Below are 22,591 nucleotides of genomic sequence, written 5' to 3'. Positions count from 1 at the left end.
TGGTGGAGGTGATCCAAAGGAAAAGGGGTATCTAACGCCCAGAAGGTGGACAGACACCACCTCACCCTCGGGTCCCTCTCTCCTGAAGTATCTCATGCTGTCCTCATGTCATCCTTCAATTTCTTGTCCACTCTCAGGGGGTCCTTTAGTAAGATACCAATGACAAACCATGCACTTTCTCCTGTAAAGTGACCAATAAGGCGCAGGGCCAATCATTGTTCTTTTCATGTGAAGTCCTAAGCAAATTTCCAGAATAGATATTGCCTGAGTGTTGATGAAGTCTGACACCTATGTCAGACTCCTATTTATTGACTACAGCTCAGCCTTCAACACCATTATTCCCACAAAACTCATCTCCAAACTTCGTGGCCTGGGCCTCGGCACCTCCCTCTGCAACTGGATCCCAGATTTCCTAACCCACAGACCACAACCAGTAAGGATAGGCAACAACACCTCCTCCACGATCATCCTCAACACTGATGCCTCACAAGACTGTGTTCTCAGCCCCCTACTATACTCCTTATACACCTCTGACTGTGTGGCCAAATTCCCCTCCAACTCGATTTTCAAGTTTGCTGACGACACCAACGTAGTGGGTCGGATCTCAAACAATGACGAGACAGAGTACAGGAATGGGATAGAGAATCTGGTGAACTGGTGCGGCAACAATAATCTCTCCCTCAATGTCAACAACATGAAGGAGATTGTCATCAACTTTTACAGATGCACCATAGAAAGCCTTCTTTCTGGTTGTATCACAGCTTGGTATGGCTCCTGCTCTGCCCAAGACTGCAAGAAACTACAAAGGGTTGTGAATGAAGCCCAGTCCATTACACAAACCAACCTCCCATCCATTGACTCTGTCTACACTTCCCGCTGCCTTGGAAAAGCAGCCAGCATAATCAAGGACCTCACGCACCCCAGACAATCGCTCTTCCACTATCTTCTGTTGGGAAAAAGATACAAAAGTCTGAGGGCATGTACCAACCGACTCAAGAACAGCTTCTTCCCGGCCATCAGACCTTTGAAATGATCTACCTCGTATTAAGTTGATCTTTCTCTACACCCTAGCTATGACTGTAACGCTACATTCTGCATCCTGCTTTGACTATGGGTCATCTGGACTTGAAACGCCAGCTCTTTCCTCTCCTTACAGATGCTGCCAGACCTGCTGAGAATTTCCAGCATTTTTTCTTTTGGTTTCAGATTCCAGCATCTGCAGTAATTTGCTTTTATTCTGCATCCTCTCCTTTCCTTCTCTATGAACGGTATGCTTCGCCTGTATAGTGTGCAAGAAACAATACTTTTCACTGTATACTAATACATGTGGCAATAAAAAATCAAATCAAAATTTTTACAAAGTTCCCCAGAGAATCTCCCGTTGTGCTTCAGAGATCCTCTTCACAGTTTCATCAGTGATGGCCACAAAATAGTCAGTGTCCCTTTAAGCAACACCTGAAATCTACATCAATGCATTGTTTACTCTCAGAAAGCTGGTCACTTAAGACGTGGTGTTAGTTGAAGTGCGAACCACCAAAATACCATACAGCTTCTTTACTGATAGCTAGCAGGCATTTAAACGGCAATCAGTATTTTAACACACTCCAGGCTCCTATTCCTAGCACAGCTTTCAACTCCTTCCCCGATGTGTATCTTGCACAGTACACGGACTGAATAGGTATTTTTGCTTAAGACCCCATCTTGGCCACCTCTTTGCGCTGAAGTTATTAGGCAAAAATGTCTTCAGGCCAGGAGAAAACCCTGAGCGTCAAACATTCTTTTCTGTTAATTAGCATCATTCCAAATGTCTGGTCTCCACTTGCCCAACAGGATAATTTAACATGTTTCAAGGATGATGGGCGTTCCTGACAGAGCATTTGAAATTTGCTGTGGGAATTTCCAGTTAGGTATGAGAACATTATTACTGGTGTAGCCTGCACCCTATTAATTCAAATTGCTGTGGCGTAATTTAATTGGTTAGATGGCTATGGATAGAAGCAAATTACGTCACAAATGAACTTAATCTGTTTTAATAGCAAGAGTCTCATATGACACCTATTATTGGTAAACTTCTCATTCTTTACTTACCAGCTAAGGTCCTCTGTTCTATATTAACTAGCCCCTCGTACAAGTCCTTGATTGGGTTCTTGCCAGTTAAGAGGATTCCATGTAACCAGATCAGCAACATCCTGTGGCCATGTTCCTTATAACTTTTTGATCCTAAACAAACAGAAATAAGTGTTCGTAAACAAGCTGTCTGAATAGAAGCAAGAGTTAAGCCAGCCTTGAACTTCATTGACCTAATTAGATGCCTTGTGAGTTAATACAACTTCAGTGTATTAACATCTAAGTGCCCAATGTGATTTCACAAGCCAATATATTGGGTAACTAAAATCCTAGCTTGAGCCACCGCACTGATTTACCAATAATACAAGACTGGAAGACTAGTCAACAAAAATTTTATCACGAGGAACCTTTTGAATGTTAGCCTAAACACAACTGAAGAATGAGCCAGAGGTTTGCCTGGTTAATGCCTAACCACCCAAAGGGAAAACATAATGAAGTGTACCCTATTTATTTTGTAACAGGCTGCCAAATTAAACAAATGCCTAGATGGACAAATGCCCTTGTTCTGTCGCACTAAAACTCTGGAGATATTATTTAAAATATTTCCGTTCAAGGGAAGGAGCATCATGTGACAATTAAACATAAGTATCAGATCTTCATGGGAAATAAGTTGCCACTGTTAATTAGGGACAAAGACAAGGGAGCTAACTTTCCTCCACAATATTCCTGTTAACCCAGTCTGAAAGGCTAAGAACTGACGTTAATCCCACCCGAATACTAAAATGCTAACAGCTCTCGGTTTCGTGGACCAGAATTGCTTATAGACTTGGGTAGGTGTATGGAGCACATTAATAAATGGAACAGAGGATTGTGTGTAAGTAAAATATAAAGGGACGATATGATAAAACAGGCTTTTTATAATGAGTGAAGAGATATTTGTTATGGGATACAGTGCTATATGTGGGTAGCGCCCATGCCTCTGAGCCAGAAGCTCCGGGTTCCAGTCCCATCCCAGGTGGCCAAGGAAGGTATGTTCATAATGCGGCCAAACAGGTTGAGTAACAACCTGCAAAATCCTTCCAATACACCACTGGCAGGAGGTAAGAGCAGGAGAGACTCCTGGTCAGCCATGCTTGATGCAGAGTGGCTCCCCTCAAGCTATAAGCCCCTGGCAATAGGCTAGCGGCCTGTTCCTGGAAAAACCTTGCAGATGAACAGATGAAAGTCTGCCTTGTGCAGCACCAGGTGTGGGAAGAGAAAGAACAACAGTATGATAACTATTTCCATTGGTAGTAAAGCGGGAGTGAGTATATGCTGAAAATACACAAGGACACACCAGAGATAAGAACAAAGGGGCTATCATTCTATCATTAATGAATAAATTGATTCACCTCTGCAGTCCTTCAGCGTGAAAGATTTGCAAAACATTAAGTGAAAACTCTGAATAGGTTCGCTAGCCAATCAAAATCCACACCATCTGAAGAAGATAAGTAATTAATTCCAGCAGCGCCAAGATTTTTATATTTAAAAAAAAGCATGGGCTTTGCCAGCAATGCGCACATCTCATGAACAAATAAAACTGAAAAAAAATCTTCAGCCAGCACCTTGAGCTACCAAGAACACAGTGCAGTTGTATCTATGATGTGGAGATGCCGGCGTTGGACTGGCGTTGGACAGTAAGAAGTCTAACAACACCAGGTTAAAGTCCAACAGGTTTATTTGGTAGCCTTGGTAACTTTGGTAGCTTTGGTAGCAGGTTTATTTGGTAGTTTTTTTGCTACCAAATAAACCTGTTGGCCCTTAAGCTGGTGTTGTTAGATTTCTTACAGTTGTATCTATCCAGACTGTAGGGGTTGATTAGAACATGCAAACTCCACACAGACAGTCACCCGAGGCCAGAATCGAACCCGGGTCCCTGGCGCTGCGAGGCAGCAATGCTGACCACTGTGCTGCCCCAAACCACTGTCGAGATTCTAAGAAATTCTTCTATGATTCGGAGTATGAGTGCAATAGTAAGAAAGCAGAGGAGGAGGATAGTCAACAGGCTCACTCTTATTACAGATCACATACCATCCATCCCATCCAACATCCCCTCAGTTATGGTCGGTTATGAGGGTGTGGTGGAGTGGGAGCAAAATATGGAGCTTCTGAGCGTTTGAAGTGTTAAATGCAGCTCAAACATTTTTCAACACTACAAAGAAATCAACTTCCGTCTTAACAAACAAAGAAGCAAGATAAGTGAATATTTTCAGCTTTTAGTCAGAAAGGCTGCCACTGCCAATTAGCTTGTATGGAAATGAATGGGAGCTCAGCATCGCATCTCAGCCCACTCCGTGGATCCTTACTTTAAACAAGTGACAGGAATACTGAATGGTTAAGATCTCCGAGTGAATAATATGCTTCACTTCCCAGTTGACTTTATCACTGCATTTTGATTATTTTCATCTTCTGGAGAGTGTGATTTGCTGACAAGCTGTCAGATCTTTGGGAATGTCAATTGACGCCAGGTTAGAGGAAGAGACCAAGCTAATGAACTTATGCAAACAAACAGATCAAAATATGTCTGAAGGCCCCCATTATTCACATAAACATGCTCACATTAATGACAACTTTCGGGCACTGCAAGAAACCTCAGGATTTTAGACTCTTAATTGAGTTCTATTCAAAACTGATAAATCACGTACAGAGACGATTGCCTACGTAAACGCATTTAGTTAGCACATTCAGTATTTAAAAAAATCCCCAAGGTGCTTCACAGAGACACAAGGAAAAACATGGACACCAAGCCAAAGGTATCAGTAGTAGCCTGGCTAACCAAAACGTTGGCCTAAGAAATGAGTTTACAGGAAGGTCAGAAACAAGGTCATTGAGGTAGAGGGGTTACAGGAGAGAATTCCAAAGTGTGGAACCCAAGGGTGGAATTCTCCCATCCCGTCTGAGGCAGGTTTGATGGCGGGCGGGAGTGGAGAATCCAGCGGGTGCGAAAAGGTCTGTGAATTCCATTTGCATTCATTTGCATCTTATGAATGCTCATTAGGACGGCTGCTGGCCAGAATTTCATCAGGGTCCAATCATGGGTCACACGTGGGAAATTACGTCAGCCTCAAACCTGTTCGAAGATGAGTCGTGCACCAGTCAGACCTCAGTTCGTTCGACACTTCGAGGTGAGCGCAACATACATACCTACCTGCCACAGTCCTACACCATTCCTGTTATACTGAGTGCCAATCTGCTGGGGCAGAGCAGTTCGTACCCTCTAGTTCCATGCCGAGCTGGTCTTTATGGACTGCACTGTGCCGCGGGACTCACGGACCCTCTACTTTCACCAACTCGGATCAGTACTGTACCCTGGCATGGGAAGTGGGAAGTGTGGGGGTCTTGTGCTCCCAGTGTCTAACACCCTTGTCTTTCTGGGCAGTATTGTGCTGCAGGATCATGTAACCTCCTTTTTAACAGACCAAGGTTCAACCAGGGCTGGGGTGCGAGGGGAGGGTGGGGCTGACAAAGACAAGGGGGGGGGGGGCTATGGGGAAGATCAAACAAAGGGGGCAATGGGGAAGGAGGGCTTTTAAGGGCAGCGAGGCAAAAGGCGATGAAGCACAATGGTAGACAGAGGGGCAAGTAGGTGAATGAGGATGGCGAACAAGGCTAATGCTCTGGGGACATGGGTTCAAATCGCACCACGGCAATTGGTGGAATTTGAATTCAATGAATGAAATCTGGAATTAAAAGCACATCTCAATAACAGCAGACCATGAAACCATTGTTAATTGTCGTAAAAACCCATCTGGTTCATGAATATTCTTTGAGGAAGGAAATCTCTCATTCTTACCTGGTTATAAGTGTCTCCAAATGAATCAACAACAAACAACACATAAGACCATAAGACATAGGAGCAGAATTAGGTCACTCGCTCCATTGAGTCTGCTCCACCATTCAATCATGGCTGATATTTTTCTCATCCCCATTCTCCTGCCTTTTTCCCATAACCCCTGATCCCCTTATTAATCAAGAAGCTATCTATTTCTGTCTTAAAGACACTTAATGACCTGGCCTCCACAGCCTTCTGCGGCAAAGAGTTCCACAGATTCATGACACTCTGGCTGAAGAAATTCCTCCTCATCTCTGTTTTAGCCTGAGGTTGTGCCCTCTGGTTCTAGTTTTTCCTACTAGTGGAAACATCCTCTCCGCGTCCACTTTATCCAGGCCTCGCAGCATCCTGTAAGTTTCAATAAGATCCCCCCCTCACCCTTCTAAACTCCAACGAGTATGGACCCAGAGTCCTCAACCGTTCCTCATACGACAAGCTTTTCATTCCAGGGATCATTCTTGTGAACCTCCTCTGGGCCCTTTCCAAGGGCCAGCACATCCTTCCTTAGATATGGGGCTCAAAACTGCACACAATACTCCAAATGGGGTCTGACCAGAGCCTTATACAGCCTCAGAAGTACATCCCTGCTCTTGCATTCTAGCCCTCTTGACATGAATGCTAACATTGCATTTGCCTTCCTAACTGCCAACTGAACCTGCCCGTTAACACAAGAAGAGTTTTTGATTATTTAATATAAAATCCACACTCTTTCCTCACTCGCCACTTGTTTCCTTAACGGTGTTTCTCTAAACCCTTAGAAATGACAAAACAAACTGCAGAAAGGCAAACACTACAAAGAAAAGTACAGCAGAGGAACAGATCCTTTGGCCCTCCAAGCCTGTGCCGATGATGCCCTAACTAAACTAAAAAAAAGCCTTCTGCCCTTACCCGGTCTGCATCCCTCCATTCCCTCCCTATTCATGTACCCATCCTGATCCTTACAAACTAATTTAAATTTCTGGCTGATCCCACAGTTATTTTATTTGCGTGGGGATAGATTTATTGTATTAAATTTTGGTTACTACTATAGTTCATGTAAAATAGCCCATTCTCCCTGAAAGAGTGCCGAGTACACGATTTAGTTTAAGGAGGATAGCCAGAAGAACTACATATTATTTTCACCATGAGGATACACAGAAGTTCAGTGGTGTATTTTTGCTGCAATATTTGGCAAGCGTATGTGAGGAGGTGGAACTGCGGTGTGTCTCTATACCAATGCACAATGTTTGTGAGCCAGCTTTTTCTATAAAGGCAAAGACCCTCCTAATAATCATGCAGAAAGCAGAAGTTAGGTACTTCTCTGCAGTGAAGGAGAGTGTGACTCACCTCAGAATAATTGTGTTCCACTCAAAGGCAAATTACTGGGAGCAGCTCTCCTCACACCGGGGAATGGTGTGAAGGATAGGAAGGAATGGGAGGACAGGGTGCTCGCCATCACTTCATGCCTTTTAATGGCTTTGGCTTATAAATTGGTTTTATTCTGTGCATCCATCTGAATAGACAGAGGGATCTGGGTGTACAGGTACACAGGTCACTGAAAGTGGCAATGCAGGTGGCGAAGGTAGTCAAGAAGGCATACAGCATGCTTACCTTCATCGGCCGGGGTATTGAGTTTAAAGATTGGCAAGTCATGTTGCAGCTTTATAGAACCTTAGTTAGTCTGCACTTGGAATATAGTGTTCAATTCTGGTCACCACACTACCAGAAGGATGTGGAGGCTTTGGAGAGGGTACAGAGATGATTTACCAAGATGTTGCCTGGTATGGAGGGCATTAGTTATGAGGAGAAGTTGGAGAAACTTGGTTTGTTCTCACTGGAACGACGGAGGTTGAGGGGCGACCTGATTGAAGTCTACAAGATTATAAGAGGCATGGACAGAGTGGATAGTCAGAAGTTTTTTCCCAGGGGTGGAAGAGTCAAATACTAGGGGGCACAGGTTTAAGGTGCAAGGGGCAAGGTTTAAAGGAGATGTACGAGGCAAGTTTTTTACACAGAGGGTGGTGGATGCCTGGAACTCGCTGCTGGGGGAGGTAGTGGACGCAGATACGATAGTGACTTTTAAGGGGCGATTGGACAAACACATGAATAGGATGGGAATAGAGGGATATGGTCCCCAGAAGGGTAGCAGGCTTTACTTCAGTCGGGCAGCATGGTCAGTGCAGGCTTGGAGGGCTGAAGGGCCTGTTCCTGTGCTGTAATTTTCTTTGTTCTTTGAATATCAGCAGATGCCCCTACCTGTCCACTGTTCCTCAATTCCTTTCATCTGCTCCTCGGTGAAATTCCATTGCAGCGCAAGTTTCTTCCAGTCCTTTGATTTCAGATTGTGGTGTGCCATGCTCCAAATGGATGTGCGGAGCTGGCTTGTCTGTGTGGTGTGGTCTGGCTTGAACGTTAATGGGTAACTCCTGGCTGGGATTGCAGCGCTATCCTGTATTTCCTGAAACACAAGGGACTGTGTTACCTCACATTTATACAAAAGACTGTCAAGACAAATCAGGCAAGAATTCTTTCCAACCCTTGGCACAGTTGTGGTATGATGCAAGTTGTGTTCCACTCCTCGGGGAACAATGTGAGAATTCTGAGCTAACATAATCCAGGCAAGAAAACACTTGCTCACTTAAATATCACTTCCCTCAGTCCAAGAACCAGCACACCACAGAGTAATTAGCGAAAAGAATATAAATAAAGTGAATCGTTGTAATAGAATGCTTCTTGAAATTCTGGCCAGAACAGAGGATGCTTAAATTCTGTAGTATAAAGGATTTACAGATGGGATTTTAGAATCCTACAGTTCAGAAGGAGGCCATTCAGCCCATCGAGTCTGCACCAACCGCAATCCCACCCAGGAACTATCCCCATAACCCCATGCATTTATCCTAGCTAGTTCCCCCAACAGTAAGAGCAAATTAGCATGGCCAATCCACCTAACCCGCACATCTTTTGGACTGTGGGAGGAAACCCACACAGACACGGGGAGAATGTGCAAATTCCACACAGACAGTGACCCAGCCCGGAATCGAACCTGGCGCTGTGTGGCAGCATGCTAACCACTGTGCCATCATGCCGCTAATGCATGATGTAGATGATGGTGTACCACTGACAGTCATGTGTTAGACTCTCTAGAGAGAGGTTGGGATCATGCCTAGGAGCTGTGCGTGCTCTAGAACTTGTTTAGATGTCTCCTAATAAACAAATGCTAATAAACAGTGTATATCTACAGTCTGGCTAAGAACCAACTCCCATGCCTAGAGTCCAAAGTAGAAGGACTCATCTCACGGTGGCACAGTGTTTAGCACTGCTGCCTCACAGCGCCAGACACCCGGGTTCGGTTCCCAGCTTGGGTCACTGTCTATGTGGAGTTTGCACATTCTCCCCGTGTCTACGTGGGTTTCCTCCAGGTGCTCTGGTTTCCTCCCACAGTGTGAAACACGTGCTGGTTAGGTGCATTTACCTGAAAAGCCGCCGATGTGTGGCGACTAGGGGAATTTCACAGTAACTTCACTGTAGTGTAATGTAAGCCTTACTTGTGACACTAATAAATACACTTTTTTTACTTTAAAAAGAGTTATCCTCATGGAAGACATAGAAACATTGAAACTGGAAGCAGAAGTAGGCCATTCGGCCGTCTCCTAGTCTATTCCGCCATTCATTTTGATCATGGCTGATCATCAAATTCAATATCCTGATACCCCCATATCCCTTGATTCCTTTAGCTCCAAGAGCTATATCTAATTTCTTCTTGAAATCACACAACGTTTTGGCCTCAGCTACATTCTGTAGTAGTGAATTATACATATTCACCACCCTCTGGGTGAAGAAATTTCTCCTAATCTCAGTTCTAAGAGGTTTCCCCCTTATTCTCAAACTATGACCCCTAGTTCTGGACTCCCCCACATTCTTTCTGAATCTACCCTGTCTAACCCTGTTAGAATTTTATAAGTTTTATAAGGGATGTCACACCGGTGGGAATCACTATTGAAGTGTGGTTCAGGCGCAGCAGTTGTGAGGGAGAGCGAGGAGGTGAGTACTGCTGAGCACCAACCCCCAGGGTGCAAAAAGGCAGGTCAGCCGCTGCCACGGTGTGGGGTGGGGGGCCCCCATGGGCGTAGGGGTTGGAGGGGACTCCGGCTGGGCTGGGAATCCTCAGGTCAGGGGTCATTGTTGGGTTGGGATTCTTGTGGCAAGCATTCTTCCTGCCCGCTTGGGGTGTCAAGTGAGGTCGAATCTCAACCCCACTAATGTCGCACTGGTTACCCTACCATCAGTGTACTGGACAGGCTCTGTTACTGACATTCCATCCCGGGCCTCAATAACAGTTACAAGCACCAGGTCTGGCAGCTGTTGCCTCAATCAAGGGGATTGGAAGCTGTTAACACAGCTGCACACACTGCATGAACTCTGAGGTGCTCCTTACAATGGCCACCTGTCACATGAAAGTCAGGAGGGTGCTTTTCTATCGTCTGTCTGAACTGCGGAAGAGTGAGACGGGATCTCATGGAAATTTATAAAATTCTAACAGGGTTAGACAGGGTAGATTCAGAAAGAATGTTCCCAATGTGGGGGCGTCCAGAACTGGGGGTCATAGTTTGAGAATACGGGGTAAACCCTTTAGAACTGAGGGGAGGAGCAATTTCTTCACCCAGAGGGTGGTGGATCTGTGGAATTCACTACCACAGAAAGTAGCTGAGGCCAAAACGTTGTCTGATTTCAAGAAGAAATTAGATATAGCTCTTTGGGCTAAAGGGATCAAGGGATGTGGAGGGAAGGGGGGGGAAATCAGGATATTGAATTTGATGATCAGCCATGGTCAAATTAAATGGTGTGGGGATGCCGGCGTTGGACTGGCACTTTTGCTACCAAATAAACCTGTTGGACTTTAACCTGGTGTTGTTAAACTTCTTACCAAATTAAATGGCACAGCAGGCTTGAAGGGCTGAATGGCCTACACCTGCTTCTAGTTTCTATGTTCCTATGTCTGACCAAGAGGGCAGACAGGTCCTTGGTTTAAAATCTCATCCAAACGATAGCGTTACTGACAATGCAGCACTCTTCAGTACTGCACTGGAGTATCAGCCTAAACTTCTGTGCTTAAGTTCTGGAGGAGGCTTTGAACCCACAGCCTCCTGACTCAAAAGGCGAGAGTGCTGTTCACTGAGCCACAGCAACAAAAAAATCACTTCCCGTAATTTAAAATCAGCTTTCTCACAAATGGTGGATTGACACGGATTTTAAAATGCTTAACTTTTGTGTTAAATCCATTTTCAGATGTAATTCATTCATTTTTTTCCATTCCAAATTTAGCAAAAAGTATGGTGTTTTAAATGCTGGCGTGCCAGGTTTTGTGTTGAGCAGTACGCAAAGGAGTTTGAGCGGAAATGCAAGAGGAGGAAAAAATAACACTTCAAAATAGGAATTGTTGATTGTGCTCAAAGAGGAAATTCTACCCCGCTGCAGTGAAACAATGGCAATGTTATTGTTAGGGCGGCTCTACCTTCTTCACATTACTTTGTTGACGCACATTCTGAGGTGACTGAGAAACGCATAACCGCCTATGAACTAAAAACAAATTTCAAATAAACCAGATCAACCAGTCTTGTCTGAGAAACTATGAACCAACCATGGCTACCTGATCAACAGTCATCTCACTTTACAGCCAAAGGCCACCCATTGATAATCTATTTGGAAAAGGTTATGCATTTGTGCAAGTTGATTCCCCCAAATATTGGCAAGAATCTGCTGTGGCAAAGATTTGATCACAGAATCATATAATTCTTACAGTGCAGAAGGGGCCCATCAATTCTGCACCGACTCTGACAGAGCATCTTACCCAGGCACTCTATCCCGCCCTATTCCCATAACCTACACACCTTGGGACACTAAGGGACAATTTAGCATAGCCAATCCACCCAACCCCCACACATTTGGGGTGGACTGCGCCTTGACGACAGATTTTCCCCCTGTCCACCAGCTCATCAACAGGATAACAGGAATAACGGGACATTCCCTGACCCAGGGGGAAAGTTCCCTTGGGGGGGGAAATGGCGACACGGTGGCACACTGCTTAGCACTGCTGCCTCACAGCACCAGGTTCAATTCCTGGCTTGGGTCACTGTTTGTGTGGAGTTTGCACGTTCTCCCTGTGTCGGGGTGGGTTTCCTCCGGGTGCTCTGGTTTCCTACCACAGTCCGAAACACGTGCTGGTTAGGTGCATTGGCTGTGCTAAATTCTCCCTCAGTGTACCCGAACAACGCCAGTGTGGTGACTAGGGGATTTTCACAGTAACTTCATTGCAGTGATAGAACAAACAAAGAACAAAGAACAATACAGCACAGGAACAGGCCCTTCGGCCCTCCAAGCCCGCGCCGCTCCCCGGTCCAGGATTGAATCCTGAATCCAGGATCCCCGCCCAATTTTCCAACCTATCTACATCCTAATATCCTAGCCACCGAGCTGTCCCTCACAGCTACGATGCTTTGTTCATCACAACCTATTAACTCACCCCCACCCCCCCATTCCAGACCATGTGATCTCCAGGGAGAGGCGAAAACCCAGAGTGAAAACCCCAGGGCCAATATGGGGAAAAAAAAATCTGGGAAATTCCTCTCCGACCCCCTGAGGCGATCGAAACGAGTCCAGGAGATCACACTGATGATGGGAGCCTACTTGTGACACTAATAAATAAATAAAATTAGCCTGAGTGAAGCCACCACAATGAAATGTTAAGGAAACAAATGTGGGAAAAATACAAAGATTATCTTAAGCTTTGTTTCTGGTGAACCTGAGTCTTGAAGTAATGGTTGTAAAGTGACTCACCTCTTTCCAGCTGGCATATCTTTCTGCTTTGATGATCATATCCACAATAATGATGTGGTTGACTCTTGCTGCCACTCCCAGTGGAGTTTTACCTTGCTGCAGAACAAGAAATTAGAAGCTGAAATATTTACTTCAATAAATTATACTTCCTGTACCCCTGATTATTGGCATTATGATGTTTAGCAGCAGTGCAACCATATTTGATATATATTTTCTCAAATTAGTCGTAAACAAACAACCCAAGGACTCTATTAACGTATCTATTCACTTAAGCATGGAAGTGATGATTACTATAATTTTAAATATCTCTCCTCACTAGGGAATCTAACTGATCATTTCTAAAAGTGACATCTTTCTTGGATTAAATGTAAAAAATAGTCTGCTTATATTAAATACATAAATGTTTGATATCAAATAAGCGAGTGTATGTAGTCTCTCTGAGAATGGGAAATCTTCTACAAGGTGTAAATGATTGGGTATCACCATGGATTAACATACAACCCTTTCTGCCATGAGCTTCAGTTGTATCCGGAATAAATCATAGAATCCTTACAGTGCAGAAGGAGGCCATTCGGCCCATTGAGTCTGCACCTACCACAATCCCACCCAGGCCCTACTCCTGCAACCCCACACATCTACCCTGCTAATCCTCCTGATAATAGGGTCAATTTATAGAATGGTTGATAATCTCTGTGCAAAGAAGTGATAAGGCAAAGACAGTCTACGTAAATACATATTATTATATGGATAAAGGCCATACAGCCCAAACAGTGCATGCTACATTTACCCTCCAGACCATCAAACAATCCTCATCGCATTCACCCACTCTCATCCCACTTTCCTTAATCCAACTGAATGTTGGCATAGCTTCTGCCAGCAATAACTGAGTGAATTCCACTCACAATGCTCTATCTAAACAGGTTTCACTTGCTGTCTGTTTTAAAGGCCTTTCACTTCCAATTATAAAGCCTGGAACCAGATCTGGAGGACTATTAATGGGATTAACAGGATGAACTTTATGAAGAATGACGCAGCCAATTATTTTTCTTCGTCTCTCAAGCTGACATCAAAAACAAATGAAAAATATTCTGATTTCTGCTCATCTATTGATAGAGTCCTATTAAAATAACTTTAAAAAGAGACAGATGTGAGGTAGAAGACAGTAGGTCTTCAAGGTTGTATGTCAAGCCTTTTTATCACAGTTAACAATTTCTAAGGGTCGGTTATGGTATAGAATATTGTGTTGTACAGAGTGTTATTCAGGAAATGAAGCCAAATTATTGGGTTCCATTCACCTGCAAGACAGCACAACTGAAAAAATATATTTCTAACTCATTTTCCCTTAGCTACAGCCTGCTGTCTAAATCAAGTGAGGTCTTCTCGTCCAGTGCAAAGTCTATCAACTCAGAATTACCTACAGCAATACCCAGAGCCCAAGAATGGTTCAGGGTGTGTTTTTCTGCATTGAGGAATGAGCACGACAAGTTGGCTTTATACATTGCAGAATATCGTAACGCTCGGGAAAACCTAAAGTTTTATCTAATGATTCATGGAGAATTCATTTCCAATTTGAGACCAAGATGAGAAGGAATTTCTTCTCTCAGAGAATTAAGTGTATTTGGAACTCCTTGCCTCGGAGAGCTGTGGGGACAGAGTCCTTGTGTATATTTAAGAATGAGATAGATTTTTGATCAGGAAGGGTTACGGGGAAAGGGCAGAAAAATGGACGTGAGGAATGACAGATCAGCCATGATCCTATTGAATGGCGGAGCAGGCTCGAAGGGCTGAACAGCCTATTCCTGTTCCTATTTCTTATGGTTTTATGGTCTTAAGTTGCAAGTTATAGGAATAATGCACCAAATCTTGGATTTTACTTCAACATCCAGACTGGAGTTGATAAATGTCAAGTAATATTGCCATACAATTGGGAAGCAATCACCATTTCCAACAAGAGAGAATGTAACCATCTCCCCATGCCATTCAATCACATCACTATCACTGAAACTCCATCAACTATCTGGGCGTCACCATTGCCAGAAAGATAATTGGACCAGCCATGTAAATACTGTGCTCCAGAAACAGGATAGCGGCTGGGGATCCTGCCATAAGTAATTCACCTCTGAACCCTCCAAAGCCTCTCCAACACCTACAAAGCACAGGTCAGAACACTCCCCATTTGTCTGGATGACTGCAACTCCAACAACTCAAGAAACCTGGCACCTTCTAGGACATAGAATCCCGGCACTCCAGAAACTGCCTTAAACATTCATTCACTCCAGCACTAGCACACCAAGGAAAATTTGGCAGCACTTTCTAGACCCTGTCAACTGAAGGACAAGGACAGGAGAACATTAGCGCCTCCATGTTCTTTTCCAGGTCATACCATCCTGACCCAGAAATTTATCACTGTTGTTGCTTGGTCATTTTACTAAAGGTCCTAACAGTATTATCATAGAAACCCTACAGTGCAGAAGGAGGCCATTTGGCCCATTGAGTCTGCACCAACAATCCCAACCAGGCCCTATCCCCGTAACCCCACATATTTACCTCACTAATCCCTCTAACCTACACATCCTGGGACACTAAGGGGCAATTTAGCATGGCCAATGCACCTAACCTGCACATCTTTGGACTGTGGGAGGAAACTGGAGCACCCGAAGGAAACCCACGCAGACACAAAGAGAACATGCAGACTCCGCACAGACAGTGACCCAAGTCAGGAATTGAACCCAGGTCCCTGGAGCTGAGAGGCAGCAGTGCTAACCACTGTGCCACCGTGCCGCCCTATGGGAGTTCCTTTCCCACTGCAACGGTTCTGAAGGATAATTGGGGATGGAAAATGCATGTTGGCCTTGTCAGTGATGCCCATGTCAAATGAATGAATAAAAGAGTATTGGGACATACATAGCTAGTGACTATCCTCATTTTGGTTAAAGTTGGATCCAAGTGATGCACCCAATATGAAGATGGGAATTGAATCAAGCCTCTGTGACAGATTTGGTGAAGCTGTACCTGACCCAGGTGGCTGCACTCTTCTCCCACACCACCACGGATGAGTTACCAGCTAGTCTCTGCTCATGCATGGCAGCAGAAGTGGCAGAACTGCCACGGAGGGTTAGATTCTTCCTCTGTTGTTTCAGAGAATGCTGCAGCTCAATCCTCTCAGAGTGCTCTCAGTCGAGAAACTTACGAGAAACAAACCAACAACTTGTTATCTCGGCTGCACTTGTCCAGGCAAGTGGGGAATATTCTATCCCACTCCTGACTTGTGCCTTGCAGATGCTGGACAGGCTTTGGGGAGTCAGGAGGTGAGTTACTCGCCACAGTATTCCTAGCCTCTGACCTGCTCTGGTAGCCACAGTATTTATACGGCTAGTCTGGTTCAGGTTCTGGTCAATGGTAACCCCCAGAATGACTCAATGATGGTAATGCCATTGAATGTCAAGGGGTGATGGTTAGATCCTCTCTTGTTGGAGATGGTCATTGTCTGGCACTTGTGTGGCATGAATGACACTTTTCAGCCCAAGCCTGGATATTGTCCAGATCTTGCTGCAGTTGGATATGGACTGCTTCAGTATCTGAGGAGTTACGAATGGTGCTGAACATTGTGTAATCATCAGCTGACATCCCCACTTCTGACAATATGAAGATAAACTAATAAAAATTTCCTCAGGGCCCAGGATTGACAAAACATCTAAAGCAGCTTTGGCACTTACTTACTTACGACATGCCATTTGGCAAGTGTTGACCTTCCCATAGGTCAACTTTGCCTTTTAAATTAACAGCGAACCCACATGACTGTCCATTTTTACATTAATCAATTAAATGCTGACCACAACCCGTGTTGAACTGTAATGGATATGCCTCAACTCTATTTCCAAATCTCACATCCCATCCGATACCTCACACTATGTCTGGTCAACAAACCTTGTCCTTTTGTTTTAAATCAATGTCAGCTTTCAGCAGCAGATCCACCAAGTCAGTTCTTCCAAGTTCAGCCGCCAGATGCAATGGGTTCTGGTTCCTCTGGAGAACAACAGAAGATTCATTTGTCTCAGAATGTTCTAAATGATTCCCTCGGCCACAACACCAGGTTTGCGATTCATTACTTTCCCACTGCTCTGCTGATGACCCAGAACATATTCATTCTGAAATATTGGGATTGTTTCAGAGATGATGTACCCCACAGGAGATGAGAAGCAAACATACTGGCACACCTCTCAATGTACTCAATGTGCAATAGATCAGCAAGGAGGGACGTTGGGTTATGGGGCCACAGGAGTAGGTCAGCCATTTTGGAGCTTCCCAAAGCAACTCTTTCTGATAGGCATGAGAAATTGTTTAGAAACTATTTTCTTGCTTGTTTGACCGACGTTTGATTCTGTTACTCAATCCTTCGAGGAAAGAGCAGACATTGTTAAAGCCCAAAGGCCGGTCATCATTAGCTTTTAATCTAATGGGTTTAGATTAGACCCATTAATCCCAAATAAATATTGTAAAAAGAACAATTTTGTGGCCAAATTCAAATAGCCTGAACGTTAGTTCCTTTAACACATTCACTAAATTTTCATAGAATCCCTGCAGTGCAGAAGGAGGCCATTCGGCCCATCGAGTCTGCACCGAGCACAATCCCACCCAGGCCCTATCCCCATAACCCTACGCATTTACCCTTCTAATCCCCCGACACTAAGGGACAATTTAGCAAAGCCAATCAACCTAACCCGCACATCTTTGGACTGTGGGAGGAAACTGGAGCACCCGGAGGAAACCCACACAGACACGGAGAGAACGTGCAGATTCCGCACAGACTGTGACCCAAGCCGGGAATCGAACCCAGGTCCCTGGCACTGTGAGGCAGCAGTGCTAACCACTGTGCTACCGTGCCGCCCTATTCCCCCATAACTGTGACACCTGCTCTTGTTTGTCTGAACCCAAACAGAATGATTATGTTTTAAAGACTTACCTCATCTAAAAGGTTAACATCACACTCGGATTCCACAAGGAGCTGTGCGACTGTGATCTGCCTGTTCTTAACAGCTATATGTAGAGGGGATTCCTTTCTCTGCAAGGGGTTGGAGAAAGAGAAGTCACAAGGCTGAATCACAGTGTCACTGTTATGGCACTTGTAAATCTGAGTTGACGCGTGATTTCTTCCCCCACTTCCACGGCCTATGGTACTTACATTATTTTGATCATTGCAAGCAATGCCAGCATCAAGAAGGACCACAGCCATGTCGCTATCACCTCTCTCGGCTGCGATGTGCATGGGACTCATATTGGTCTGAAAGGGAATTAAGCACTGTCACATTTTGTTTTCAAATGAACCAACACTGTGATTCACTTCAGTGAGGCTGCTGCTCACCCGCCAACTCTGAACCTGCCTTGCGGTCAATGTTTTGCTGGGATTTCGGAAAAGATCACAACTCTCCTTAAATTTTCACCCACACCATGGGGATGGGGCAGGGGTGGGGGGAATCTCTGGCCTCTCATAGAGTCTCATAGAGTCATAAAGGTTTACAGCATGGAAACAGGCCCTTTGGCCCAATTTGTCCATGCCGCCCTTTTTTTTTAAACCCCTAAGCTAGTCCCAATTGCCCGCATTTGCCGCATATCCCTCTATACCCATCTTACCCATGTAACTGTCTATGTTTCTCTCGGTGGGAGGTGGCACGCTGTTGGCCGCCGATGGAATCTTCTGGTCCTGCCGCTTCAATGGGGGTTTCCTGGGAAACCAGCAGCGGGGGGGGTGGGGCCAACAGCGGGACCACAAGATCCCATCAGCAAGAACAGCCGGAGAATCCCAATTCGTATTTTCAATTTCAAATTGATGTTTCATATTTTCCACATTACTTAGGCTGCAGGGTTCACCCAATAACGTACGATTACTACACACTTTCTTTGTAGGGGTTTTAAATGAGGAACGCAGTGTTGTCGTTTAATCCCCTTTTTTTAGAGAAACGATTTCAGTAGCATTACTGAAGTCGATGTGTTAAAGCAGCTAACTTTACTCCAGTAGGAAAGTGGGTGCCTGCCTCATCAATTTTGGAAAACAAAATTAAAAATTAATCTCACCAGCTTGGACCTCTCAGTCAATGATTCTTAAAATGCTCTACACAGCCCTCTCCCTCTATCGTCTCACTCCTCCACTGCCCCTCTCTCTTTCAATCACTTCTGCCCACCCTCCTCCTCCATCACCCGCTCTCCTCCCACTCCCCTTACCCCCTCTCCTTACACTACTCCCCTCTCTGATCTCCCTCCTCACACCTCTGCTCACCCCTCCTCTCACCCCCTTCTCCTGTGTAATGATCTTAATCAGGCAGTTGAGGTGGGCCTGTTAGAATATGAACTCCTTGATTAAGGGCCAAATTGGTGCATTTCTGCTCCTCTTGCTTTGTAGTTAACCAGGAGTGTCAGTTCCTCTGGGACTCCTTGTGTAGGCTGCTAACGGAAAGCACTCTGTATGCTGGTGTCAGACTTGTAAATAAAGGGATCTTGGTGAAGGGACTTCTGCTTCCGAGTACTTATTACATCCTGCGATTCCCTCTCCTTAAACCCGTCCTCCCCTCCTTCCTCCCTCCTCTCCCCTCCTCTCCTCCCTCTCCCCACATTTCATTTCTGCTCCTCAGGATTTGAAGCAAGCCGTCAATAATCATTTTCGGGAAATGGGTGAGTGGTTTGCGACGGTGTGATAGACACCAGCGACTCTCCCAAGTCATATCAGCTAGGCCTGGGCAGGACTTCTGCCCACCAGGCGAGGAGGCCGGGGGCTAAAGGAATCTCAGTCCCCGTGCCTCAAATTTGCTTTGATCCAAGGGATAAATGTAGAGATAAAGCTTCAACTCAGATAAATGAGATAGTATCTTCTTTTCTGGAGGCTTACCAGGATGCTGCCTGGTTTGGAGGGTAGGTCTTATGAGGAAAGGTTGAGGGAGCTGGGGCTGTTCTCTCTGGAGCGGAGGAGGTTGAGGGGAGACTTAATAGAGGTTTATAAAATGATGAAGGGGATAGATAGAGTGAACGTTCAAAGACTATTTCCTCGGGTGGATGGAGCTATTACAAGGGGGCATAACTATAGGGTTCATGGTGGGAGATATAGGAAGGATATCAGAGGTAGGTTCTTTACGCAGAGAGTGGTTGGGGTGTGGAATGGACTGCCTGCAGTGATAGTGGAGTCAGACACTTTAGGAACATTTAAACGGTTATTGGATAAGCACATGGAGCACACCAGGATGATAGGGAGTGGGATAGCTTGATCTTGGTTTCAGGTAAAGCTCGGCACAACATCGTGGGCCGAAGGGCCTGTTCTGTGCTGTACTGTTCTATGTTCTATGTTCTTATAAAGGGTTTGAGGTACCTTGGGTAAAATATTGATGTCGCTTCCTGCTTCCAGGAGCAGTTTCACACATTCCTGGTGATTTCCAACAGCAGCCAGGTAGAAAGCAGTCTCACTCTCCTGTCAGTAATGCAAAGATGTTAGTGTATCGTACCAAACTAAACCTCACTGCACAGCTAATCGACATATTGGGTGACACAGTGGTTAGCACTGCTGCCTCACTGCGCCAGGGACCCGGGTTCAACTTCATTGCAGTATGAATGTAAGCCTACTTGTGACTAATAAATAAACTTTAAGGGTCACTGTCTGTATGAAGTTTGCACATTCTCCCCGTGCCTGCGTGGGTTTCCTCCAGGTGTTCTGGTTTCGTCCCACAGTCCAACGATGTGAAGGTTAGGTTGATTGGCCATGCTAAATTGACTGTAGTGTCAGGGGGCCTTGCAGGATAAATATGTGGGGTTATAGGAATAGGACCCGAGTGGGATTGTGGTCGGTGCAGATTCGATGGGCCGAATGGCCTTCTTCTGAACTGTAGGGATTCTATGATTGAGAGTTTAGGAAGTGAGCCACTTCATGCTTGAGCCTGTCCTGCCATTCAATGAGATCATGGCTAACCTGTGATCTAATCCTATTCACATGTCATTTCCTCATTAATACCTTTGTAACTATCTTTGTCGGGGAATTGTTAGAGAAATTATCAAATTTACTAAACGACCCATGAAGAAATAACCATCCCAATTTCACTTTTCATAATTTTTACTTTAGCACAAACAGAATCAATGTAAATTAAACATGAATTAACAGGCAAATCACAGCCGGTACGGACTATAAATTACACATGGAGGTACAACAACACCTATCTCAGGAGAATACAAGCATTTACATCACTACCGTACATTTGCACGTGTCACCCCGTGCAATCTCACAGTCTTTCCAACTCAAACTCTGGTACGTTGGATCTCTAACGTTTCTCACTCAGTGGATTGGGTTACCACAGACTGTCTATTGCGTAGAATCATAGAATCCCTACAGTGCAGAAAGAGGCCATTTGGCCCATCGAGCCTGCACCGACAACAATCCCCACAATCACCCTGCTAATCTCTCTAATACCAAGGGATAATTTAGCACGGCCAATCAACCTAACCCGCACATCTTTGAACCGTGGGAGGAAACAGGAGCACCCGGGGGAAACCCACGCAGACGCAGCGAGAATATGCAAACCCCACACAGACAGTGACCCGAGCCGGGCCCTGGTGCCGTGAGGCCGCAGTGCTGACCACTGTGTCACCGAGTCACCCTCCAGCGATGAGTTTTCATTATTATTATTTTCCTTCAACCAGGTACTGAAAATCCAGACAACTTTCATAGGCTCGGGTCAGAGAACCAACATGAATTCCAATCCCTGTGACAACTCAACATTTTAAAGCCAGAAAATATCATTGAATTCACACCATGTCAGAAATGGATTTCGCCACCAATACAAAGACTATCTATAAATAACATACAGTTTCTGTAATGTACATATGCACCGAATGAGTCAGTAGCAGCATGGTCAAACCTGTTCTTTAGAAAAATCACATGAATATTTCCTTTAAAATGCAGATTGCGGATGGGCCATGAATGTTGGCCAAGTCACACCCGTGAAAGTAAGCAATGGCAACACTGAAACTATTTAAAAGCAATAATGATGTATCAGAAAGGGTAATCTGCCATGTTCGAGCCCATTTTCTCTTTAATTGGAAAGATACATGAAGATTAGGTGTGTTTGTGCAAACATTTTTTGTTGATGGCTTCTAGATAACAACTTCCTCCCAACAGCCTACCTCATTCCCCTCATCTATTAGGTTCCATTCTCCCAGCAGTACCTCCAGCATTGCTGTGTGACCGTTCCTGGCAGCAAGGTGCAAGGCCGTGTTACCTTCCTGCAAAATAAGAGCAATGATTTCTTTCTGTTAATTCAGATCAGGAAAAGCCACACTTTAAATGAAAAGGGCTGCCTGCTGCCATTCAGTGAGGTTTTATGAACCGGGACTAACTGGGTCGCTGCTCGAAGGAGCCTGCAGATACAACAGGCTGAGCGTCTTTCTTCGGCGCTGTAAGATTCTGTTTCAAAAGAGAAAAAACAGGCTGTGTGAAGATAAACTAGAGAGAGAGAAAGGAAGAAAATAGTGGAAAGCTGAAGGAAATTCCTGATGGTGGGGGAGTCCAGAACGGGGGATCACAGCCTGAGGATCCGGGGTAGACCGGAGATGAGGAGACATTTCTTCACCCAAAGAGTGGTGAGCCTGTGGAATTCATTACCACAGGATGTAGTTGATGCCAAAACATTGAATGTATTCAAGAGGCGGCTGGATATAGCACTTGGGGTGAATGGGATCAAAGGTTATGGGGAGAAAGCAGGATTAGGCTACTGAGTTGAACAATCACCCATGATTGTGATGAATGGCGGAGCAGATTCGAAGGCCTAAATGGCCTCCTCCTGCTCCTATCTTCTATATTTCTATGTA

The 22,591-nt window shown here is 45.0% G+C and overlaps 1 protein-coding gene across 2 annotated transcripts in view; it reads right to left on the bottom strand.

Moving 5' to 3' along the window:
• Positions 1-22,591, bottom strand: part of LOC144495076 (ankyrin repeat and death domain-containing protein 1B-like) — a 58,125-nt gene that overhangs the window by 10,641 nt on the left and 24,893 nt on the right. Inside the window, exons 7-14 of one of the 2 annotated variants that reach the window (XM_078214940.1) lie at positions 21,908-22,006; positions 20,106-20,204; positions 17,934-18,032; positions 17,715-17,813; positions 16,679-16,777; positions 12,752-12,847; positions 8,174-8,375; positions 2,089-2,220 (exon numbers count right to left, since the gene is read on the bottom strand). In XM_078214940.1, the coding sequence (XP_078071066.1) occupies positions 2,089-2,220; positions 8,174-8,375; positions 12,752-12,847; positions 16,679-16,777; positions 17,715-17,813; positions 17,934-18,032; positions 20,106-20,204; positions 21,908-22,006 (925 nt within the window). The remainder of the gene's footprint in view (positions 1-2,088; positions 2,221-8,173; positions 8,376-12,751; positions 12,848-16,678; positions 16,778-17,714; positions 17,814-17,933; positions 18,033-20,105; positions 20,205-21,907; positions 22,007-22,591) is intronic. The other variant, XM_078214941.1, reaches the window with a different exon arrangement.

This window comes from Mustelus asterias, chromosome 6 (assembly GCF_964213995.1).
Source record: "Mustelus asterias chromosome 6, sMusAst1.hap1.1, whole genome shotgun sequence".
NCBI lineage: Eukaryota > Metazoa > Chordata > Chondrichthyes > Carcharhiniformes > Triakidae > Mustelus > Mustelus asterias.
This window is presented reverse-complemented; position numbering and strand designations above follow the sequence as displayed.